Raw genomic sequence first — 22,090 nt, forward strand, 5'->3', positions numbered from 1 at the left:
CTGAATCGTATTTTCTATTTAGCTATATTCTCTTTCACATCAATTAGATGAATTTCCATCAGCCTATGCAGCTTTATGCCAGCTACACCAATGCCGTATTGCAGTGTTTCTCAACCTTGGCCATTTGAAAACATCTGGACTTCAATTCCCAGGGTTGAAGTCCAGATGTCTTCAAATAGCTAAGATTGAGAAACTCTGCCATAGTGTGAGTGAAGCTTTCTGGGTGAAGCTTTCACACCCCTCAGTGGTGCCACAACAGATAAACAAGGCATCTCAGACATTTTTAACCAACAGAATTTTCATCAAATGCCTTTAACTTAATCTCACACACACACAAATACCAAGGCACAAGATAAAAATGTGACTTGAAAGAATTGTAATAAGAGGCAGTAAAGCAGAATGAAATCCAGGAGACGATCTGCTGGAGAGTTACTACTTTTCTGAGACACAACATTTCCCATTAACATACAAGTTACATACCTCTCTCCACTGCTTGGTCTCTATGCCCTGAGTATACAGCACACATACTGTAAAGGAAAGAAAAATCACCAGTTAACTAAGCCACCAGCACAGAGAAAAAGAATTAGCCCTAGTGCCACAGAGCACACTTCACAAGCTTCTTCAAGATCAAAAGCTAAACAAAATTACTGAAGCTCGAACCCCACTGCTGAGGTCGGGAGGGGGATCAAATTCCTGAAAATTGTAATGCTGTGGTGCATTATTTCTTTTTCTGCCCTTTTTTCTTTTTTTTTTTTAAAAAGTATTATTTATTGCTATGTACACAGAAATAGCATCTAAGCGTTTTCCATGTTGCTATTAATGAAAAGCATTTTCCTGCAAACTCAAAAAGGCAAGAATGGGAAGAATTTGAGGTTATAATGGAAAACTGAAATGGAAACAAACTGCAACAGATGCTAGAACTTGTGATTCATTTAATCAGGTCTTAGATGCAAATCACATTTATGAAGAACATTTTGAACCATTTGACATCTTAAACATCCATCATATTTTCTGTGTGTGTATTTTCATTTGATCTTCACAATAGTCTTATGAGGTAAACTGACTGATAGATTCTGGCTAAGCAAGTATTGCGACTCAGCATCCTAACCATTCTGCCCCATCAGCTACTGTCACATCTCAGCTCCAATAATCCGAATAACATCAATTTCATGCGTGTGACTGATTGCTATTGTCTTCCCACATAAGGGAGTAGCACAAGAGTTATTTGCCTTAACTTACATGAGGAAAAAGAGAGGCTGCTTTGGAACCAGAACCACATTCATTTGGAAACTACCACATGCCAAGTCTAGTCGTAGACTAAAGTTAGTGTCACTAGACACAAAACATTGCACCTTAATTCTACCCAAATTCATTAGATTCACTGGAATTACTCTGTTGAATCAAACTAGACTTGCCTTGGTAAGATGGGTACAATAGAGGTTTAATAAACAAACATGGGAAGTTCAGATTTAATCCCTAGTTCTTAAAACACACACACACACCTCAGTAGATAATTTTGAGATTCTCTGTTTTCTCCCAGTTTAAACTATATATTTTTGTGAAGACTTCTCAGATTAACCTATTTTTTTGTGAAGATAATACAAAGTGGGCGGAGGGGGGGGAGAGAAGACTCATGTTTATTACATTGAGTTCCAAGAATAAAAATAGAATATGCATAAAAAGAATAACTAAGCCAATATCCTTTGGGTTCTGGCCTTATTCTACTGTCCAAATCCATATAGAAAAACCTCTGCCATGCTTCTTGGATTGGACACTCTATGTAACACAATCTTTTCCTGTGCTTCCTCTTCTGTATAAGTAGCAATGAAGCAGCTGGGCTATAAAGTAGAAGAGCCACAGGAGAGGTGCTCAGAAACTACCCTGTTTTCTTCTGTTGAGAGGTGGATACTCCTTTCTATAAATCAAAAGACAAAAGAGACAAGAGACCAAGTGTGGTCTAGTGGTTAAGCAATGAACCTAGAAACAAGGAAAGAGTTCTAGTCCCAATTTAGGCTTCAAAGAGAGCTGGGATGACTTTGAGTCACTCACTCACTCTCTCTCTCTTATTTATTTATTTATTTATTTTATGATTGATTGATTGATTGATTGATTGATTGATTGATTGGATTTGTATGCCGCTCCTCTCTGCAGACTCGGGGCGGCTAATAACAGAGACAAAAAACAGCATGTAACAATCCAATACTAAACAACTAAAAAAACCCTTATTATAAAACCAAACCTACATACAAACATACCATGCGTAAATTGTAAGGCCTAGGGGGAAAGAATATCTCAGTTCCCCCATGCCTGACGGCAGAGGTGGGTTTTAAGAAGCTTACGAAAGGCAAGGAAGGTGGGGGCAATTCTAAACTCTGGGGGGAGTTGGTTCCAAAGGGCCAGGGCCATCACAGAGAAGGCTCTTCCCCTGGGTCCCGCCAAACGACATTGTCTAGGACCCGGAGAAGACCCACTCTGTGGGACCTAACTGGTCACTGGGATTTGTGCAGCAGAAGGCGGTCCCTAAGATAATCTGTTCCGGTGCCATGAAGGGCTTTATAGGTCATAACCGACACTTTGAATTGTGACCGGAAACTGATAGGCAACCAATGCAGACTGCGGAGTGTTGGTGTAACATGGGCATATTTGGGAAAGCCCATGATTGGTCTCACAGCTGCATTCTGCATGATCTGAAGTTTCCGAACACTTTTCAAAGGTAGCCCCATGTAGACAGCGTTACAGTAGTCGAACCTCGAGGTGATGAGGGCATGAGTGATTGTGAGCAGTGACTCCTGGTCCAAATAGGGCCGCAACTGGTGCACCAGGCGAACCTGGGCAAACTCCCCCCTCACCACAGCTGAAAGATGTTTCTCTAATGTGAGCTGTGGATCGAGGAGGACGCGCAAGTTGCGGACCCTCTCTGAGGGGGTGAATAACTCCCCCCCAGGGTGATGGATGGAAAGATAGAATTGTCCTTGGGAGGCATAACCCACAGCCACTCCGTCTTATCAGGGTTGAGCTTGAGTCTGTTGACAGCCATCTTAGCCCAACAAGGTTATTGTTAGGAGGACAAAGAATATTAGGTGTCTTTGCTGCCTCGACTTATTTATACAAATAATAAAGGCAAGATAAAAAGCAACATCACAAGGTTGTATATGACATGCATAAAAAAATAACACAACTTGAATTGGGTCACAGTGATGCTGTTTTCCTAATCTGATCTCATTGTGCCTACCACCTTTGTCAAAGACCACTCTATTAGGTACTATGCTAAATGTAGAATCAAAGAACTGTGGCTCCTTCATGACTTAGAACAGAAAACCAAACAAGACTTTTAAATTACCCAATAATGTATTTCAATAATGCATTTGGCCCACTTTCAATTGCTCCCCATTACTAAAGCATAGCAAGAAAAATGTAAAAATGATTAATGAGATTTTAATGAAGAGAAGCTGCCAGAGAGCAAAGTATGCCTCACTAAGCTTTTTATTTCCCAGGTTCTCCTGATCATGTCTTTTATCTGCCTAAGGATCTAAACACAGTACCTCGGTGCTAATCAAAGGAACTATAATTTCACAAGTTGAATCTGCAACAGTGCAAAGTGCTACAGTTCAGAAATGCTTCCGTCCCCTGTCCTAATGTTTCTTCCCCCCCCCTTTTTTCCCTAGTACCATGTATATAAATATTATTACCCGTATATACTCGAGTATAAGTCGAGTTTTTCAGCACCAAAAATGTGCTGAAAAATCCGACCTCGACATATACTCGAGTCTCTGACGGCGTTTGGGCGCTGCAATGGCCCGAGAGCTGGCAGGGACTCTTCACAGCAGAAGCTGTCCTGATGGAGGAGCCATGGGCGATGCAGCCACCTCGGGGAAGCAGGTGGCGGGTGAGATGGGCGGTGGGAGGCGGCTTTTCGGGAGAGAGATAGAGAAGCCCGGCTGTTGTTGCCGATTCTGGCATTTAGCATTCCCCCCCCCCCCTGAGCTCTACCCCTCCACACACACACATCTCCACTGAGTCATTTTGGGATTTGAGCCTAAGAGTTCCAGATGACACGCTGCTTGTAACGTACATCACTTATAGATGCCATTTCGAAACACTGCTGCAGCTACACTATCTGTCTGAAGAAACTCAACATTTACACACGCACTCCTGACAAATCAAATAATGTATCTCTAAAGTTTCACATTTGTACCATTACTGTAGGCTGAAAAAATTGTGGTGCATTACCTTCTGGGCGACCCTTGTACTACCAGGAGAAAAAATTAATATATACAGTATACTCTATGCTGGGCTTAATAATTGCTAGGTAGGCATGAATGTCTACCTTTCAGAGCTGTTTCTGTTGAATGCAAAGAAGGAACACACTCTGTCTATGCTCATTTTATACATTCAAATCGAGTCACCCAACTAATGAAAAGTGAAATCATCCACACACTTAATACATTTCTCTGTGTTTACGAACTTGGATTTCTTGACCACTATGTTTATTGTATATAGATATGAGGTCATTCAGATTGTAAAGATGTAAGAATGAAAGTTCAAAGCCAGAGCTGGGATTCCACCGGTTCTAATTGATTCTTTAGAACCATTAGTAAAGTGGTGATGATGTCATGGAGCCAATTCTGTCCGTGCCAGTCCAAGGGCACCGCTATCTTGGATTTTGCTTCTGAAAAAGCTTTTTTTTTTAATTGCTGCAGAGGCACATTAATTCTGTGTACAATCCAAGATTAGCAAATCCCAGTAATTATAATTATGTTTTATGCTTCCCGGATTTAAATTAATATTTCTTAAAAATCTTTAATTTGGATTTTATTTTGCCCTAATTGTGAATGTAAATTTGCATACATTTGCAATACAGAACTTGACAGGTCCATAAATTGGGGGCAAGAAATTTCATGAAAGAAGCCCAAATATTGAAGAAAAGTGAAAGTTCATGCAACACTTACGTACATGGATCAGACTTGGAGAATGTATCTTTATCCAAAAGATTCCTGGGAAGGGGGGAGGAAAAAATAGAAAATATTATGTAGGACCAGGATAGATGAGTTTTCAGTTCAGAAACACAAGTGACATTTTTTTGCACCAATTCCTAACTACCGTATTTTTCAGAGTATAAGACGCACTTTTTTTCTCCCTAAAAGAGGCTGAAACTTTGGTGCGTTTTATACACCGAATGTAGCTTTTTCAAAGCTTCTTTTTCTAACCCTAACTAGGTGCTAACGGTCTTCCCAGCTTCCTACTCCCTCTGAAGAAGATTTTATCCTGCCCTGTGTTTGCAGGCTTGCTTCTATTCCTATTCCCTCTGAAAAAGGCTTTTTCAGACATAACCAGGGGATAAAATAATGTGCTGAAGCTCAACAGAATAAGGACATTAGCCAGATAAATATCTGGTAGGTAAATTTTTCCCTTATTTCCCTCCTCCAAAAGTAAGGTGTGTCTTATAAGGTGCATCTTATATTCTGAAAAATATGATATTTTTTGAAAATGATAATATTGTTTGTTTTCTAAATAATTATACAAAACCAGAAATTATTGAACTCTGCTGAAATTGTCAAGGCAGCTATCAGAAGTAACCTGGGGAATTGGAGCTGAAAAAGCAGACAGAAATGCAATAAATAAACACACCAAAGCCAAGAAGAAGGTTTTTGCTTACAATGAGTCAGTAGCCATGCTGACTCAGCAGGAAAGTCTACGGGCTGGGAACATTTTATTGCCGAAGGAGATACTCCACACCATGCTAGGCCTACAGAAGAACTGTATTTGGAACAGAATTTCCAGCTTATATGCTTCCTAACATTAGCCACACATTTTATAATTCACTATTGCTTATGAGCAAGTTTTCTCTCTTCAGAAAAACACTTCCTTGCAATCTATTCAGTGCTTCATATTATCTCCCAGGGCCAGTTTAATCAGCTTCCCTTAATTGGCACTTTTCAGATAAGCTGGAATACAGCTCTACTAATTTTAATTAGTGTTGCCTTTGCCCATTATGGCCAGGGAAGTTTAAAGTTGAAATCTAACACATCTGCAGAATTCCAGTGATGGCCAAAGTGTACGTATCAATTCATTTGCACATGCAAATGAACATAACTGGAGGAAATGTCATTAACACAATATTAAAGTAGCTGCTTTGCAAAATGAGCCAGCACTAAAAGCACATTAGTTAAGATGTTTGGTTTTCTTTCTACTTTAGCTATTATTCTCTAAAAGAAATTGTCAAGGAAATTATTCCAAATTTCACTATAATTTGGAAACCATTAATTCATCCTTAATAGCAATTCACATGTCTCAATCTTCAAAATGTTTACTTCTAACTCTCTGGAACCCACACAAAACTTTAATCAGCCTGAACCAATATGCTTAGTAATCATTCAATAGTTTAAGCAACAGGTTCATATTGTGTTGCCTCGAATCATTCTGTAGGTTGTAGGGAAAGAAGGAATTATCTATCCAATATCACTACTATCCAATACCACTACTATCAGATTGCCCTTTTCACAGCAAATGAAGTCATAACTAATTCACAAATTCTTGATGGCTAAAAATAGACTGTAACGGACTATGTTTTCCAAAATTATATATTGATGACTGATGGTGTAAAAAAATGTAAAAGTTATTTCTTTCTTTAAACTTAGGGGGCATTTTTATTCTCTGCCAAGTGGTGTAATCATTCTTAAAGTTGTCATAAATCTCACAATATTAAGATTTTGTCTAAGGAAACTTCCTAACAACTTTATTTCCTTCAAGAATCTGCCTGTTATAAAAATTTTAATAAGGAGTATTTTCTCTAAGAGCTGTCCAACACTTGCAGTGCTGAATACAGTCTGAAAGCATGATAGTATTTCCAGACTACATTCAGCACTGTCAGTGCTGGATAGCTCTTAGAAAAGTTATGGTACTTGCTCTAGGGATTTTTACTTGAAAATAGGTAAATTCTTGAAGGACGTAAAGTTCATAAAAGTGTATAGGATTCTTTGCTGATGCACTTAAATTTTAGATCCTGCACTAATGGCATATTGTGCCATCAATGAATAGTAGAAATAATGAAGGATTAGAAAGAGCTTAATAGCATTCCAGTTTCAGAGCCAGACCTTTCAATAGCTTATCTTTGAAGCACACAAGAGTACCAATTAAATGTAAGAAGATACACAGTCTGAATGCAGAGGGAGCTTGTTTCAACTCCTTGGCAAACTTGTTCTAGAAACAATCTTTCAGTACTTTAAAGACAAAAAAATTTCAGGGATCACAGCAGGTCAGGTTGTTGCATTTGGGCAAGGCAAGGAGCCAATCTGAGTCAAAAGAACTGGGTAGGTCAGTAACCAGGGCAATTAACCAGGGCACATTTCCTACATGATTGCCACTAAGAGAATCTTCCTCGGTGTGGTGTTCTCTAAGAGTTTTGGGAATACAATTCCAAGGATTTATAGCAGAAGTGAGTTGCTCCCGGTTTGGACCGGTTGGCCTGAACCAGTAGCAAACTGATGGTGATGTCACGATCACATCACGGAACTGGTTCTGTCAGTGCCGGTCCTTGGGCACCACCATCTCTTTTACTTTTGATTTTTTTTCACTTTTTTTTTGAAAAATAAATTTCCTGGAGGGGGGGTTCTGCACATGTACAGAAGCTGAGTTTCTGGCACTGTGCATCCATCACCGTCTTGGTTTTGGCTCTGTTTTTGGCTTTTTTAAAAAAAATTGGCACTGTGGCATGGAAGGAAGCAAACCGGCAGCGAAGTATGTAAGAACCCATCCCTGATTTATAGCCAGCATGGCTGAAATCCTGGGAATTGTAACTTAAACTCTTCTAGAAGTGGTGACGAAATCAAAGGCAAGGTCAGGAATGCAGAAGGCAGTGGAAGATACATCAGTCATATTGGGAAGATGAATATTCAGAGTCAGGTACAAGAAACTACTGGAAATAACTACCAAGTGAGTCACCCATCATTATTCATTCTTAAGACTCAAATATTTAGCTTCCAAAGAATAATTATTTATCGTCTTCTTTTAGGATGTGATACCCAGCTATTAACCAAGAAAACCTTCCTGCTCCTTTTTAAGGGGGAGTAGACTGACTGCTTTTTTATATAATGGGATTTTAGTTGACTGTTTTTAACTATTAGATTTGTATACATATTGTTTGTATTGCATGTTGTGAGCCGCTCCGGGTCCTTGGAGAGGGGATGCATACAAGTCTAATAAATAATAATTTTAATGATTTAATAATTTAATTTTTTTAAAATCATAATTGGGAGAGGGGTAAAAGCCCTGTCCATTAATATGAGATAAAGCCAATAAGAAATTCTGAAATAGCTGATTCTCCTGGAGTGCAAAGAGAAGAGAACATACTAGAAAGGTTAGGTTTGCATATTTCTATGCGTGTATGCCTGGTGTGTGTGTGTGTGAAGAGCTATGAAGTGATGTCCTAGAACTTATTGTGCTGAATAGGACTCGTCTTTGAGCTTTCATGCTTCAGCTACACATCTGATCTCACAGAAACCTGTAAGCAAAGAACATAGACACTATAAAGAAGAAGCTTGATATCTAAGTAATGCCCCAGATACCCTTTTCCACATGACCCCTGGCTTTCTCTGGAGTGATTGAAGATAAGGGACTTTGTGGGTCAGACACTTAAAACAGCTCTGCTTCTTCCTCCCCATCCCTTAGAGAATCCCGGGACTTTCAATTATAATTCACTTTCATTGAACAGGATGCCCTATCCCAGACTGACAAGCTGCACTCACTGCTTGGCTATTATGTACAGAAAAAGAAGAATGTGTGTAGGCGGCTGCTATGTATTACTCGAATGACCCATAAATCAGGAGAAAGGCACAAATCAAGAGGAAAAAAATATATAAGCCATGCTGTTTCCCTTCTGCATTAAGAATACCGCTACTTTACAGATTTTTAAACACTAGAAAGTGTGGTGCAAAGAAAGGCACCAGAAATAGAAATTCCAAAATAAATAGAAGGGACTGAAAGGTAGACATATAGCTATTTCAGTATTTGGGGATCCATTTATTCTACTGTTATTAATGTTGGCTTAATAATTTCAGTACTGCCATCCCTACTGATGAACAGAATGAGGCACTGCATTTGTCAGACTTAACACTCTGTCTTGGCAGCAAATCATAGATTTCTAGATCCTTAGCTCTTAATTCAGTTCTTGGCTAGACTTGACAGAAGCCTCCAAGACACAACACAACTAGTTTAGAATTTTTACTGCAGAGAAGAAGAAGAGGAAGAGGAGGAAGAGGAGGAAGAGGAGGAAGAGGAGGAAGAGGAGGAAGAGGGAGAAGGAGAAGGAGAAGGAGAAGGAGAAGAAGAAGAAGAAGAAGAAGAAGAAGAAGAAGAAGAAGAAGAAGAAGAAGAAGAAGAAGAAGAAGAAGAAGAAGCAGCAGCAGCAGCAGCAGCCTTAAAACAGGGCTGTTAAACTCTCGGCCCATGGACCAGATGCGTCATGCTCGGTTTAGCAAAGGGAGGAAAAGTCCCAAAAAGTCACATGATGTCACCATGACAACGTGAGTTTGATAACCCTGCCTTGACACAAGAGTTGATTGCTTATAGTACATCAAGAATTCAGAGCCTTTAGCACATTTAAAAATTCTTCTTTCTAGCTTTTCAAAATAATGAACAGTTGGCAGGTCCCTGAATGGCCTTTGGCACCTAATTTGAGGGTCATAAGCATAACAGAAAGCGGTCATGGAATGTTTTATGCTATCAAGGAAGAGATTTTCTGCTGAGCTCAAAAAATTATCTGACAGGCCTTAGGCACTTTGAGCAATCATTTTCTCCTCTGTCTCTGGCCGTAAAATATTCTAGGGTAGTCCCGCTGTCTAGAGATCTTTTTTATCCTGATGATTCTTGGAAAGTTCAGAATTCTACTAGGAAGTTCTCCACCCAATTTCTCAGTTTGGCCACATTATACCAAGATGTGCCTTAAACTAGGCTACCAGATCTGGGCCGTAAAATTTCAGAAGACCACCAGATAGTAGCAAAGAGATATAGAAAGCTTTGTTGCCACCTACTGGTTATCCAGACTTTAGCCCTGGTCTGCAACCCTGTCTAAGTGTTGACCTCAATGGAAAACAACTCAATAGGTTTTCCTCTTCTACCGCCATGAATATTCATAGATTTTAAAAACATGTTACTGCTCCCTAGTCATTTTTATTATTTAGAAGCATGCTTGTTGTATTCCTTCCAATTTTACCATTTATTACAAAAAAGGTGATGATCTGATGAAGTTAAAAATCTTATAAAAAGTTCATTCCACCCCAATGCTATTTCATTTTCTCTTCTTTATTTCCTCCAATCTCATCCTCCTGTGTTTTTTAATCCTAATGTCTGTAGTGACCCACATATCTTTGTTTACATACAACCATTGTAAGATCAGGCATATGATCTGAAGACATTATTAATAACATTACAGGCTCTGTAAAATGAATCCCATTAGATGCTATTTTAAATTTTTAAAACATGGGAAGAGAATAGGCGTTGATTGCTTACCTGAACGCCTCTTCTCGTACGGTGAGCGGGTACAGCAGTCACATGGGTTGCTCATGTCCAATCCGGTGGAACTGAGCCTAGTGTTAAAAAAGCTTGCTGGATCCGCCCCTTCCCCAGAATTCGCGAATCCGTAGACTAGGCTCAGATGTGAAGCTCTTTAGTGTTCAACTCTCATTGTTAGAGGAAAAAAAGGTTATAGAAGGTATAGAAGACACATACAAGGGCGGGAAGTGACTGCTGTACCCGCTCACCGTACGAGAAGAGGCGTTCAGGTAAGCAATCAACGCCTATTCTCCGTACTGAAGGAGCGGGTCCAGCAGTCACATGGGACATACCCAATAGATTGGTCCCTAGGGTGGGATTAGATTGCTATCGTGAGAGATAACGGATTGGAGTACCCTTCTGCCGAAGGCAGCGTCCGCTGAGGCGTAAGAATCAATCTTGTAGTGCCTGATGAAGGAATTTGGCGAGGCCCAAGTGGCTGCTTTGCAGACCTCCTCCAACGGAGCTTGAGTTGCCCAAGCGGCCGAAGTGGCTGCGCTCCTGGTGGAATGCGCTGTGATGTTCTTTGGAACTGAGAGGGAGGCCGACTCGTAGGCCTTAGAGATAGTCCCTCTGATCCAACGGCCTATCACTGTTGAAGACACTTTGGCACCCATGACTCTGGGGTGATAGGCTACAAAAAGTGCTTCCGACCTCCGAAAGGGTCCTGTGCGTTGGATATAGATCCTCAGCGCTCTAATGAGGTCCAGGGTGTGCCACCTAATTGCCAAAGGATGGTCCCGTTGGAGGCAGAAAGAAGGTAAGACAATATCTTGGGTTCTGTGGAACATGGAACTGACCTTAGGTAAGAAGGTGGGGTCCAGTCGTAAGACTACCTTGTCCTGATGGAACTGGCAGAGGTCCTGCCTGATTGAAAGGGCTGCCAACTCCGAAATGCGTCGGGCAGAGGTAATTGCCACCAGGAATGCTACCTTAAAGGATAGGTACCTGAGGGACGCAGATTTTAGGGGTTCGTATGGTGCCTGCGTGAGGGAATGGAGAACCCGTGGCAGATCCCAGGAAGGATACCTGTGGACCTTAGAAGGTCTGAGGTTGGCTATACCTTTGAGGAATTCCTGAACTTCTGGGAAGGAACGGAGAGGCTGTCTGCGGGGCCCCGCTAGGACAGAGGAAATGGCTGCCAGATGACGACGGAGAGTACTGGTGGAAAGGCCTTGATGGAAACCTTGCATAAGGAAGGAGATGATCCTGTGTATGGGAATGCACAGGGGAGAAAGACCTTCCTGTAGACACCACTGGTGAAACTTGGACCATGTATGGTCGTAGATTCGATTGGTCGAACCTCTTCTGGCCTTTAAGATGACCTCCACTGTGTCGGGGTCGTGTCCACGCAGTTCTAAGTCTCTCCTGATAACAGCCAGGCGGTGAGGTGGAACCACTCCGGGTCTGGATGGAATGAGGCCCCCTGCCGTAGCATATCCCCCGAAACAGGGAGTCGCCAGGGGTCCTGGACGGACAGCTGTTGAAGATCCGCGAACCAGGGCCGGCGGGGCCAATGAGGGGCGATTAGGTTTACTCGGGCCCTCTCGATGAGGACCTTGTGAATCACGTCCGGAAGAATTGGAATTGGAGGGAATGCATACAGGAGTCCTGGGGGCCAGGGGCTCCTGAGGGCATTGGTTGCTTCTGCTCCCGGGGATGGAAACCTGGAGAAGAATCGAGGGAGTTGGGCATTCGCTTCGGTCGCAAAGAGATCCAGCACTGGGAGGCCGAATCTGAGGCTGATTTGATGGAACAGTTCTTGATGGAGATTCCACTCTCCTGGGTCTATTGTTGCTCGAGAGAGCCAATCTGCCTGGACGTTGAGGCTCCCCGAGATGTGATCGGCTAGGAGCGACTGAAGGTGTTTTTCTGCCCAAAGGCCTAACTTGAGGGCCTCCTTCATGAGAGCCTTGGATCTCGTACCCCCCTGTCTGCAGATCTGGCTTTTTGTGGCTATGTTGTCGGTGAATGAGAACGTGCCGATTGGGGATGCGAGGCTTGAACTGTTTTAGAGCCAGGGATACGGCTCTTAACTCTAGCCAATTGATTGGCCTGGAAGCTTCCTCCGGTGACCACGTGCCCTGGGCTATCATCCCCTGGGCATGGGCGCCCCATCCTGATAGGCTGGCGTCTGTGGTGATGACGAATTGGTCCGGAGACCTGAAAGGGGATCCCTTGTCCATAGCCGGAGACATCCACCACCTGAGAGATCTGCGAACCATCGATGGAATGGCAATGCGACGACTTGAGTTGCTGAGCCCCGATCTCTGAAAGGGTAATAGGAGCCACTGTAGTTCCCTGGCATGGAGACGAGCCCAGGGAATGATGCCTATGCACGACACCATTTTACCCAAAAGGGAGGACAAGGTGACTATGGAGACTGATTGCAGGGGTAAAATGTGAGAAATCAACTCCCCTATATTATGTTTCCTCTCAGGGGAGAGGAAAACTTGGGAGGATTCTGAATTTATGATAGATCCCAGATGCAATATGGAAGTAGAAGGCTGAAGGTGGCTTTTGTCAAAGTTAATGGAAAAGCCATGGGTCTGTAAAACTGACATGGTGACAGAAAGGTTTACCTTTACTTCCTCTAGAGAATTTCCATGAACTAAAATGTCATCTAAATAACATAAAAAGTGTATGGGCTTGGCCCGGATATAGGCCGCCAAAGACCCCAAAAGCTTTGTGAAGACTCTAGGGGCCGAGGAGAGACCAAATGGCATAGCCCTATACTGGAAATGTCTGCCCTGGAAGGAGAAACGTAAGAATTTTCTGTGGCATTTGGCAAAGGGGATATGGAGGTAGGCCTCAGTGAGGTCTAAGGAAGCCATGAAGTCCCCCGGATGAATAGCTGCTAAAATAGATGACAGGGAATGCATCTTGAACTTTCTATATTTGATGAATAAATTCAGCCTTTTGAGGTCCAAGATAGCTCTCCAACCTCCGGAGGTCTTAGAGACCATAAAGAGGATGGAGTAAAAACCCCGGCCTCTCTGACCGGAGGGGACCGGCTGGATGGCTCTAATGGATAATAAATGGGAGATGGCTTCCTCCATCCGGGTAAGAGCAGAGGGAGTACTGGGAGAAGGACAGGAAATAAAACGTTTGGGGGGGGGAAGAAATAAACTCTAAAAGGAGACCTTTTTGAACTGTATCAATGACCCAGGGGTCCTTGGAAGATTGGCGCCAGCTAGAGGAGAAGTAAGCCAGGCGCCCCCCTATGGGGACCGAAGGGGGATTACCATCTGGGCTTTTTAGAAGCCCTGTTAGAGGACGCTCCTCTCTGGAAGCGGTATCCCTTACCCCTGGGGTTCCTACCTTGGGAACGAAAACGAGGGGAGTACTGACCTGGATTCCTCTGGTAAGTGGGCGCCTGATCTTGTTGGCGCCCCGGGCGACGAAAGGACTGCGTTTTAGTAGTCTTTTTGGTAGTCGGGCCCAATACTTTTTTCTTGTCCGTGGTTTCAGTTAGGAGTGGATCTAGGAGATCTCCAAATAGGAGGTCGCATTTTAATGGACCTAAGGCTAACTGCCACTTCTGACGTACTCCTGCCTGCCATGGGCGAAGCCAGAGGAGTCTTCTGGCCGTTGTGGAGGCCGCAATGGACTTGGCTGCGAATCTGGTGGATTGCAGTGTGGCATCAGCCACGTATTGGGCGGCCGCAAATACCTTGTTGAAGTCCTGTTGACCTCTTAAGTCATCGGGAGGAATATGTTGTTGAAGTTGACGAAGCCATAGGAGCATGGCTCTAGAAAAAAAGGAAGCAGATGCGGAGCTTTTAATAGCCCAGGAATCTGCGGTGAACCCTCTCTTGAGCATCTGTTCAATCCTCTTGTCCTCTGGACGGAGAACCTCTTCTGCTTCACCTGGAACTGCAGCCGCAGAATGTAGGGTTTTGACCGGTTCATCAGGCTTAGGGCAGGATAAGAGATCCTCATAAGAGGGGGATAATTTATACAATCTTTTGTCTTTGGTGGTGGGGTTAAGCCCTGATGCTGGAAACTCCCACTGCTTAAGCAAAGCATCTTTAAACAATTTTGGCATAGGGATTACCTCGTTATCCTCCTGTTCCTCTGTGAAGTAGGGTAAGTTCTCCTCCGGAGGGTCAGTGGAAGTAGTGGCCTGCTTCTCTTGTGCCGCTAGCCCTGTGGAAACTCTAGCCTTGAGAAGGAGAGATTTGAACAATTGAGAGGGAAAAATAGTAACTGGAGAAGGAACCTTGATTTGGGATTCCTCATCGTCTGAGAGGCCTTGACATGGATCCTCATCCTCTTCCATATCCTGATCATAATCATCCTGAGAAGAATCTGATTCTTCCTGAATAGGAGCTCTGACTGCTGAAGGAGAATTCAAGGGACGGAGGGGACGAGGAGGAGGAAGAGGTAAAGAGGGCACATTGATGGCAGAGAGCTTGGCATCAATGGCCTTGGACAACACAGAGAAAATAGATAGGAACTCTGGAGGAAGGCTAGAAATATCAGCAGGAGTGGCAGAAGAATCTCTGATGGCCTGAGATGTTCCTGGCTGGGAAGAGTCTTCAACGATATCTGGTTCCTCTGGACCTAAGCCCCATAGATTAGGTTGGGGTCTGTCTAGGTTTGGCTCATCCAGAGATAACACAGTGACACCAGAGAGAGGCAGGATAGGAGCCTCTGGGGGGTCAAGACTGCTGAGCACTTGGGCCTGCACTTTCAAATGTTTAGCAGATTTATCATGAATTTTTTGTAGGGCTTGGTCCCTTCTCTTCTCAGCCTTGGTGGTTCTGGTCAAGGGGCGGGCTATGGAAGAAGAGGGGGCCGAGGCCTGGGGGATACTGGTTATCTCATCACCTGTAGGCCTGGCCTCTCTGGGACCCTGAGTGGTGCCTCTCTTGGGAAAGGAAGCCATAGTCTGACAATCTACAGAAGACAAGGCTTGAGCCAAAAGAAATCTGATTTATAGGGGGGAGAAGAATTCCAAGCTTTCCCAAGAGGAGTGGGATCCTGCTCCTAGGCCTCGGAGCTGCTGCGACTTGAGAGCAATCTGGGCAAACCCAGAGTTCGTGTTCCCAAATACAGCGTGGCCAGCCTCCCTAAACTTCAATTAAAGTAACCAAGGCACCCTGGTTGGAGGTCTGGCCGGTGGAGAATTAAGCCTGAGCGTCTCAAAGCCCACTCCAAGGATCCAGGCGGTGGACTGAAGCACCAACGGCCGGCAGGAGGCCAACACGAGGTACTAAATTACAGGGCGCGAAGGCCTTCGCGCCAAAAACGAAACCGTTCCGTAAAAGTTTTAAAAGAAACGGCCGGCTAAGTCCAGGAGACTGAGAGGGAGGCGTCTCACACCGCGGGAGGTAAAGCCCTTTGAAGATAATAAATAAATAAATAGACTTGCCTAATGACCTCCAGGCCGAAGGATTGTAAATAACCCAAAACGGCAGCAGGAATAGCCAGCGGCGAGAGGAGCCGCGGGAGGCTAAACCGCTACTTCTCCCCTGAGAGAAAAGCCGAGCCGCAGATGGCTGGCGTTAATTAGCAAGTCCCGAAATTCAATAGAAAGGATTTCTTACTATTTGGAAGGATAGAACGAAGGGAAGGTGTTAGTGATGAACGAGCTATTCACAAAGATTCCGCTGGATGCGAGAACTGAGCGAATTCTGGGGAAGGGGCGGATCCAGCAAGCTTTTTTAACACTAGGCTCAGTTCCACCGGATTGGACATGAGCAACCCATGTGACTGCTGGACCCGCTCCTTCAGTACGGAGAAAGAGAATGATGGGAAATGACATCAAGAAGTGCAACATCATTTCAGCAATTGTGTAATAAATGCAACAAAGTAACCAACCAACACAGCAAAGAAACTTTTTCTCAAAACTGGGAAAAAATGAATTAAAAATTGGGTAAGTCATTTTGGCTCAGATTTAATTATCTTTAATGTGAACTTTAAAAACAATTGGAATGAATGTTTAATTTAAAAATGCCTTTTTATATTTATAAAATTGTCTGAAATTTTATAGCTTATGTTTTGCCAAGTAAATTACACATACCATATGCGCCTTTGGAACACTAAAAAAACTAGCTGGAAGAATCTGTTTCCTATGAATCTCCAGTACTATCCCTGGTGGAAATTGCTCGTGAATCCTTGGAGTTGTAACCTCAACACTGCAGGCATGGTTGCCAGTGTCACTTTTAAAAATTCTCCCCTAAAGGCATACCCTTGTGGGGAAGGTTTCTTATAGAATTATAAAAGGGTTGCATAAATACTCTCCTGGAAAGTAGTGAGCTCTGAATACATTTTGTATTTATCACACTATACAAAAACATCACAGCCTGTAATTAGCATTTTACGTTTCTCAGTCTTCTAACTCTATTTGCAGACCATAACAGTGTGATGCTCTTTTAACCAGCAGTACTTGGTTTCCAACTCAGTTTCACATCGCTTGTTTTCTGCTTAACTTTGCATTCTGAGAAAGTGAAGGCTGGCGCCCTGATATAAAGCATCTTCCCAAGATAATCAGTTTTTGCTCTGAGTGCAATATTGCTTAAATCTCAGTATAATTGCCTATTTCTCATTGGTTAACTCGAGGCCCTTCAACCCATCAAATACCTTCTGTTTTGTTATAAACAAAATACCTCATCCAGCTTTTCAATTTTCTGACACCAAGTGCAGGGGAGTTATTTTATTCTCTCCCATTGCTTTGCACATTTCTAAGGGGAGTCAGTGTTGCTTTGCTAATTGCTTTATTATTCATTCTGGCTGTTTACTCCTTGTCATTTTTAAAACTTGTGTTTCTATGTGCATGTTAATGAATACGTGAGGACAGAACTGGTAGGATATGCTTACTTCACAAATGGCTCTAGAATAGTTGTTCTCGACATAACAAGATCTCCACTTGGGCAACATGATTTTGTTCCTTTCCCAAGATGGTGCAAACTCAGGACTGTTTTTAAATTTATTCAAATAATATTAAACATGGAAAACAATACCCTGTTGATAGTAGCCACGTTGTACATGAGAAAAACAATTCAAAATCCACTGAAGGGTTTATTTACGTTTATTATTTTTAAATCATTGCAGCTCTTTGACTGTCAGGAATTATTTATCTAGTCAAATAGTTGATGGAAGGGAGGAATGTGTCTGATCAATAAAGCACATTACATTATTCAATGGAGAAACTGTAGAAGGAGAGCTGAGTTGGATTATGGTAGCAATAAATAAATAAATCAGAAGGAGTCTGATTATTCAGTGGCATATGAGGAATACTCTCCAACCATGCAACTTAGTTTTATCAGCCGGAGAGCAGTGCTAGGTTCCATTAGCAGCTCTCTTAAAGCTTTCTGAGAAGAAGAAAAAAGAAAAGGAAATGTTTGTAAGCTTTCCAGTTTGGGAAATAGAAAATGTAGCTGTTAAAATCAGAATTACAGGACCACCTTCTCCCAGTATTCTAATAATACTGGCTTGACTCAAGTAAAGAAGACTCCACGTGTAGGAAACTCAGAAACCTTCCTTTTCAAATGTGGTGCTGCTTCTCTGGAATAATTGCTTCCTGGCAGGCTTTTGAAAAATCTGTAAAATTGTGACTGTTTCACCAAGCCATAGAAACCTGAATGCTTCTCCTTACTCTGGTGATGAAACATAGAAACATAGAAGACTGACGGCAGAAAAAGACCTCATGGTCCATCTAGTCTGCCCTTATACTATTTCCTGTATTTTATCTTACAATGGATATATGTTTATCCCAGGCATGTTTAAATTCAGTTACTGTGGATTTACCAACCACGTCTACTGGAAGTTTGTTCCAAAGATCTACTACTCTTTCAGTGAAATAATATTTTCTCACGTTGCTTTTGATCTTTCCCCAACTAACTTCAGATTGTGTTCCCTTCTTCTTGTGTTCACTTTCCTATTAAAAACACTTCCCTCCTGAACCTTTTTAACCCTTTAACATATTTAAATGTTTCGATCAAATGTTTCCTTCTGTCCTCCAGACTATGCAGATTGAGTTCATTAAGTCTTTCCTTATACATTTTATGCTTAAAACCTTCCACCATTCTTGTACCCTGTCTTTGGACCCGTTCAATTTTGTCAATATCTTTTTGTAGGTGAGGTCTCCAGAACTGAACACAGTACTACAAATGTGGTCTCACCAGCGCTCTATATAAGGGGATCACGATCTCCCTCTTCCTGCTTGTTATACCTCTAGCTATGCAGCCAAGCATCCTACTTGCTTTTCCTACTGCCCGACCACACTGCTCACCCATTTTGAGACTGTCAGAAATCACTACCCCTAAATCCTTCTCTTCTGAAGTTTTTGCTAACACAGAACTGCCAATGCAATACTCAGATTGAGTAGGGTTTTCATTTTTGGGGTCCATTCCTATATTCTTTTCCTTCTTCTTTTTTCTTTTCCTATTCATGTGTTCTATCAATATTATTTATATGTTTTATTTTTTTGTTTTTAATCTGAATATGGAAATTGTACAACATTCCAAAATGGCTTTAAGCCTGTAAACAAATAAAATTGGTCGTGTTAGCTTTGAAACTTGACCCATAAAATCTGATTCTGACAATTTTTTTAAAAAAAAAATTACACTAGCTAAGTAGTTTAGAGGCACATCATGCATTCGGAGTTTGTATTGGTGCCACACAGATATCATCATTCCAAAAGTAGATTTGCCAACCAAAAAGCGAACATATGGAAAGACAAATAGAGCAGAACGACTGAGCAGACAAGCCATTCAGGCAAGACTTAACCATTTGTCTTCTTGTTTGCAGCCAATAAATATTAACTAAAAACATGGTGTTTCCCCTCCCCTCACAAAACACAAACTGTTCGTATATCATAAAGAATCAATACAAAAAATCCTATGCAAATTTTTGTGACTAATTCTATAAGTTTTAAAAAAAGAACTTAAGCAAGACTGTACAGTTATTTCCTCCTTGTCATAAGTATTATTGTTTACTTCACTTATTACATGCAATTGTGATTTCGTGCAATGAGTGACTATAATTACCTAATAACTTTATCCCTGCACATAAGTTTATTTGTTTCAAACCTTTTCCTGTCTCTAAAGCAACAGAAGATCAAAATGGGGAAGTTAAAAAGGAAAAAAACCTGAAATCTGGCTACAAAGAAAAGCAAACCATGCAAATTTTAAAATATGACTGATTTTGGCTTGGTTTTGACTTAGTCAATAAAACATACTAAATTAGATTAGGCCTATGGTGATATATGAATGAGTGCCACTTCAAACATTACAACATTTAGACACGATAGTGAATTTTGTTTTGAAATGTTCAGCAAATGTACATAAAACCTGCCTGCCCTGAGACTCTATCTATCTGAGACTCTATAATCATAATCCACTCATACTTTTTAATACCATCATTTGTTAGTCTCTCTATATATACTTCCTCCACATAAAACAGTTCCTGATCCTCATTCATCAATCTGCAATTGGATATTATAATTTAATCTAATGGGAAATTTTAAAAAGCAGCTCAGAAGGTGGCCATTTGAAGTGGGAGTACTCTAGTTTTTCCTGCAAAGTTGTCTCTCTTTTAAGAGGAAAATTGGAAGCTAAAAGCTTCAACAGACCCTGTCCTTCCAAATAAGATTAAACTGCTAAAATCTCTCTCTATAAGTTGCCAAAAGTTCCACCGACACATTACAATTAATTGCACATAAATCACAGTGCAGAGGTCCTGATTTGCAGCTTTAGCATCCATGTTCAGTCAATGGCATCTCCACTTAGATCTGAAAACACTGACTGCTCTGAAACCTTGGATAAATTGCTGGCTGTGACTGTAAATAATGCTCTAATGGAACTATTCAGCTAACACCATAAAGGCAGCCACTCTGTAAGTGACTACAGATAAGTCCAAAACAGCCTTAGCCTGCTCAAAGAACATGCAGTACTAGATTAAAATTAATTTGAACTTCATCTGACTCCCAGCTAGATAATGTTAGCTAAGCAACATTGGATCTTGTTGGTGCTTGGATGAGAGACCCCAGAAGATCCTAGTGATGTAAGCAAGACTCAGAAATGGGGAAATGTTCTAGAAGAAGGAACTGAATACTCTTTCTGTCCTACTTTCACAAAAACTGCCTTGGCTGGTATCAGGGGTTGGGCTTCACTCAAATGACATAACAATTTTAATAAAGGTGTGTGTGTGTGTGTGTGTGTGTGTGTGTGTGTTTGTATCTAACTGTCTGTCTGTCTGTCTGTCTGTCTAACTGTCTGTCTGTCTGTCTGTCTGTCTGTCTGTCTGTCTATCTATCTATCTATCTATCAATCAATCAATCATCTAGAGAGATTTAGAAAAGAAATGAAGAAAAATATTTGATTCAGGAGGAACAATCACGAGAATAATAAAGTACAAGCTAGGGATATTCTTCAATCACAGGACTTATTTTCACTTTGACAAATTGAGAGTGATGACTGAGTCCAGGAAAGTTTCCACTTCACCTCAATCTGTAAAAGCCACAGAAGAAAAATGTAACATTAATTCATTCCCAACTTTCTATGAGAAAGAGGCCACTATCAAAACCCATGAATTCTAAAGGACTCACCAGAGAAGCAATATTATGGGATTGTTCTACAGCAGATATCAAATAGATAATAGCTGTATTGTAGCTATTCAGTCCCCTATCATACATCAGACAAAGCTAAGTAAGTCATATCAACTAGATATTGCAAACTCCTCCAGGACCATAACAATTTTTTAATCACATCCATAGTAATGAGACTATTTTTAACGAAGAAACAGAATAAATAGGAGCAGAAAATACCATTATGATGCAACTGTGATGTGGTTGAATGTTAATATAACATCTAAATAAAAAAAGCATTGGATTTGCCAGACCGTATCTACCTAATTCCCCTCTGTCCCTGAAAACATTGAACTGTTGCTTGCTACAATCTAAATCTTGGAAAGATATAAAATAATAATAATAATAATCAATAACATTCAGTAAACAAATATAAAGTTATTGTTTTCAGACCAAACAAACACAAATGACATTTTCTCTTAGTTACCAGGAGCCATAAGCAGCAGGGCCAGTAAGGAGAGATGCTGGAAATTATAGTTCAGGAACACCTAGAACGGGGGTCCTCAAACTATGCTGTCTGGAGAATTCTGGGAGTTGAAGTTCACATGTCTTAAAGTTGCCAAGTTTGAAGACCTCTGATCTAGAAGACCAAATATTCTTCAAGCCTATTTAATTACATCAATCCGTCCTTACTCCAAGAAATCCATAAGTCTCTGTACATGTAGATGGCCTGTAGAAGCCATAATTTAATTTAGTTAATTGAGACATTGCCCAACTCCAGAATTGCCTCTATGTGGCTCACAACATAATAAAGAAAATATAATGTAATGTAATTGAACCAAATAGAATAAAGATGAGAGAAAACAATTGCTTTCACTGTTGCCTTCTAGACCAGTTGAAACTTCCAACTGAACTTCAAAAGTAGTCCCATATACAGCACAATATAGTAGACGACCCTTGAGGTGATTAGGGCCTTCCTGATCCAAGAAAGGATACAACTAGTGCACT

General features: G+C 41.5%; 1 protein-coding gene across 3 annotated transcripts in view; it reads right to left on the bottom strand.

Moving 5' to 3' along the window:
• Window positions 1–22,090, bottom strand: part of CPNE5 (copine 5) — a 197,778-nt gene that overhangs the window by 150,285 nt on the left and 25,403 nt on the right. For all 3 annotated transcript variants that reach the window (XM_070745132.1, XM_070745131.1, XM_070745134.1), the window contains exons 2-3: window positions 4,954–4,994; window positions 481–527 (exon numbers count right to left, since the gene is read on the bottom strand). In XM_070745132.1, the coding sequence (XP_070601233.1) occupies window positions 481–527; window positions 4,954–4,994 (88 nt within the window). The remainder of the gene's footprint in view (window positions 1–480; window positions 528–4,953; window positions 4,995–22,090) is intronic.

Source organism: Erythrolamprus reginae, chromosome 3, assembly GCF_031021105.1.
Source record: "Erythrolamprus reginae isolate rEryReg1 chromosome 3, rEryReg1.hap1, whole genome shotgun sequence".
NCBI lineage: Eukaryota > Metazoa > Chordata > Lepidosauria > Squamata > Dipsadidae > Erythrolamprus > Erythrolamprus reginae.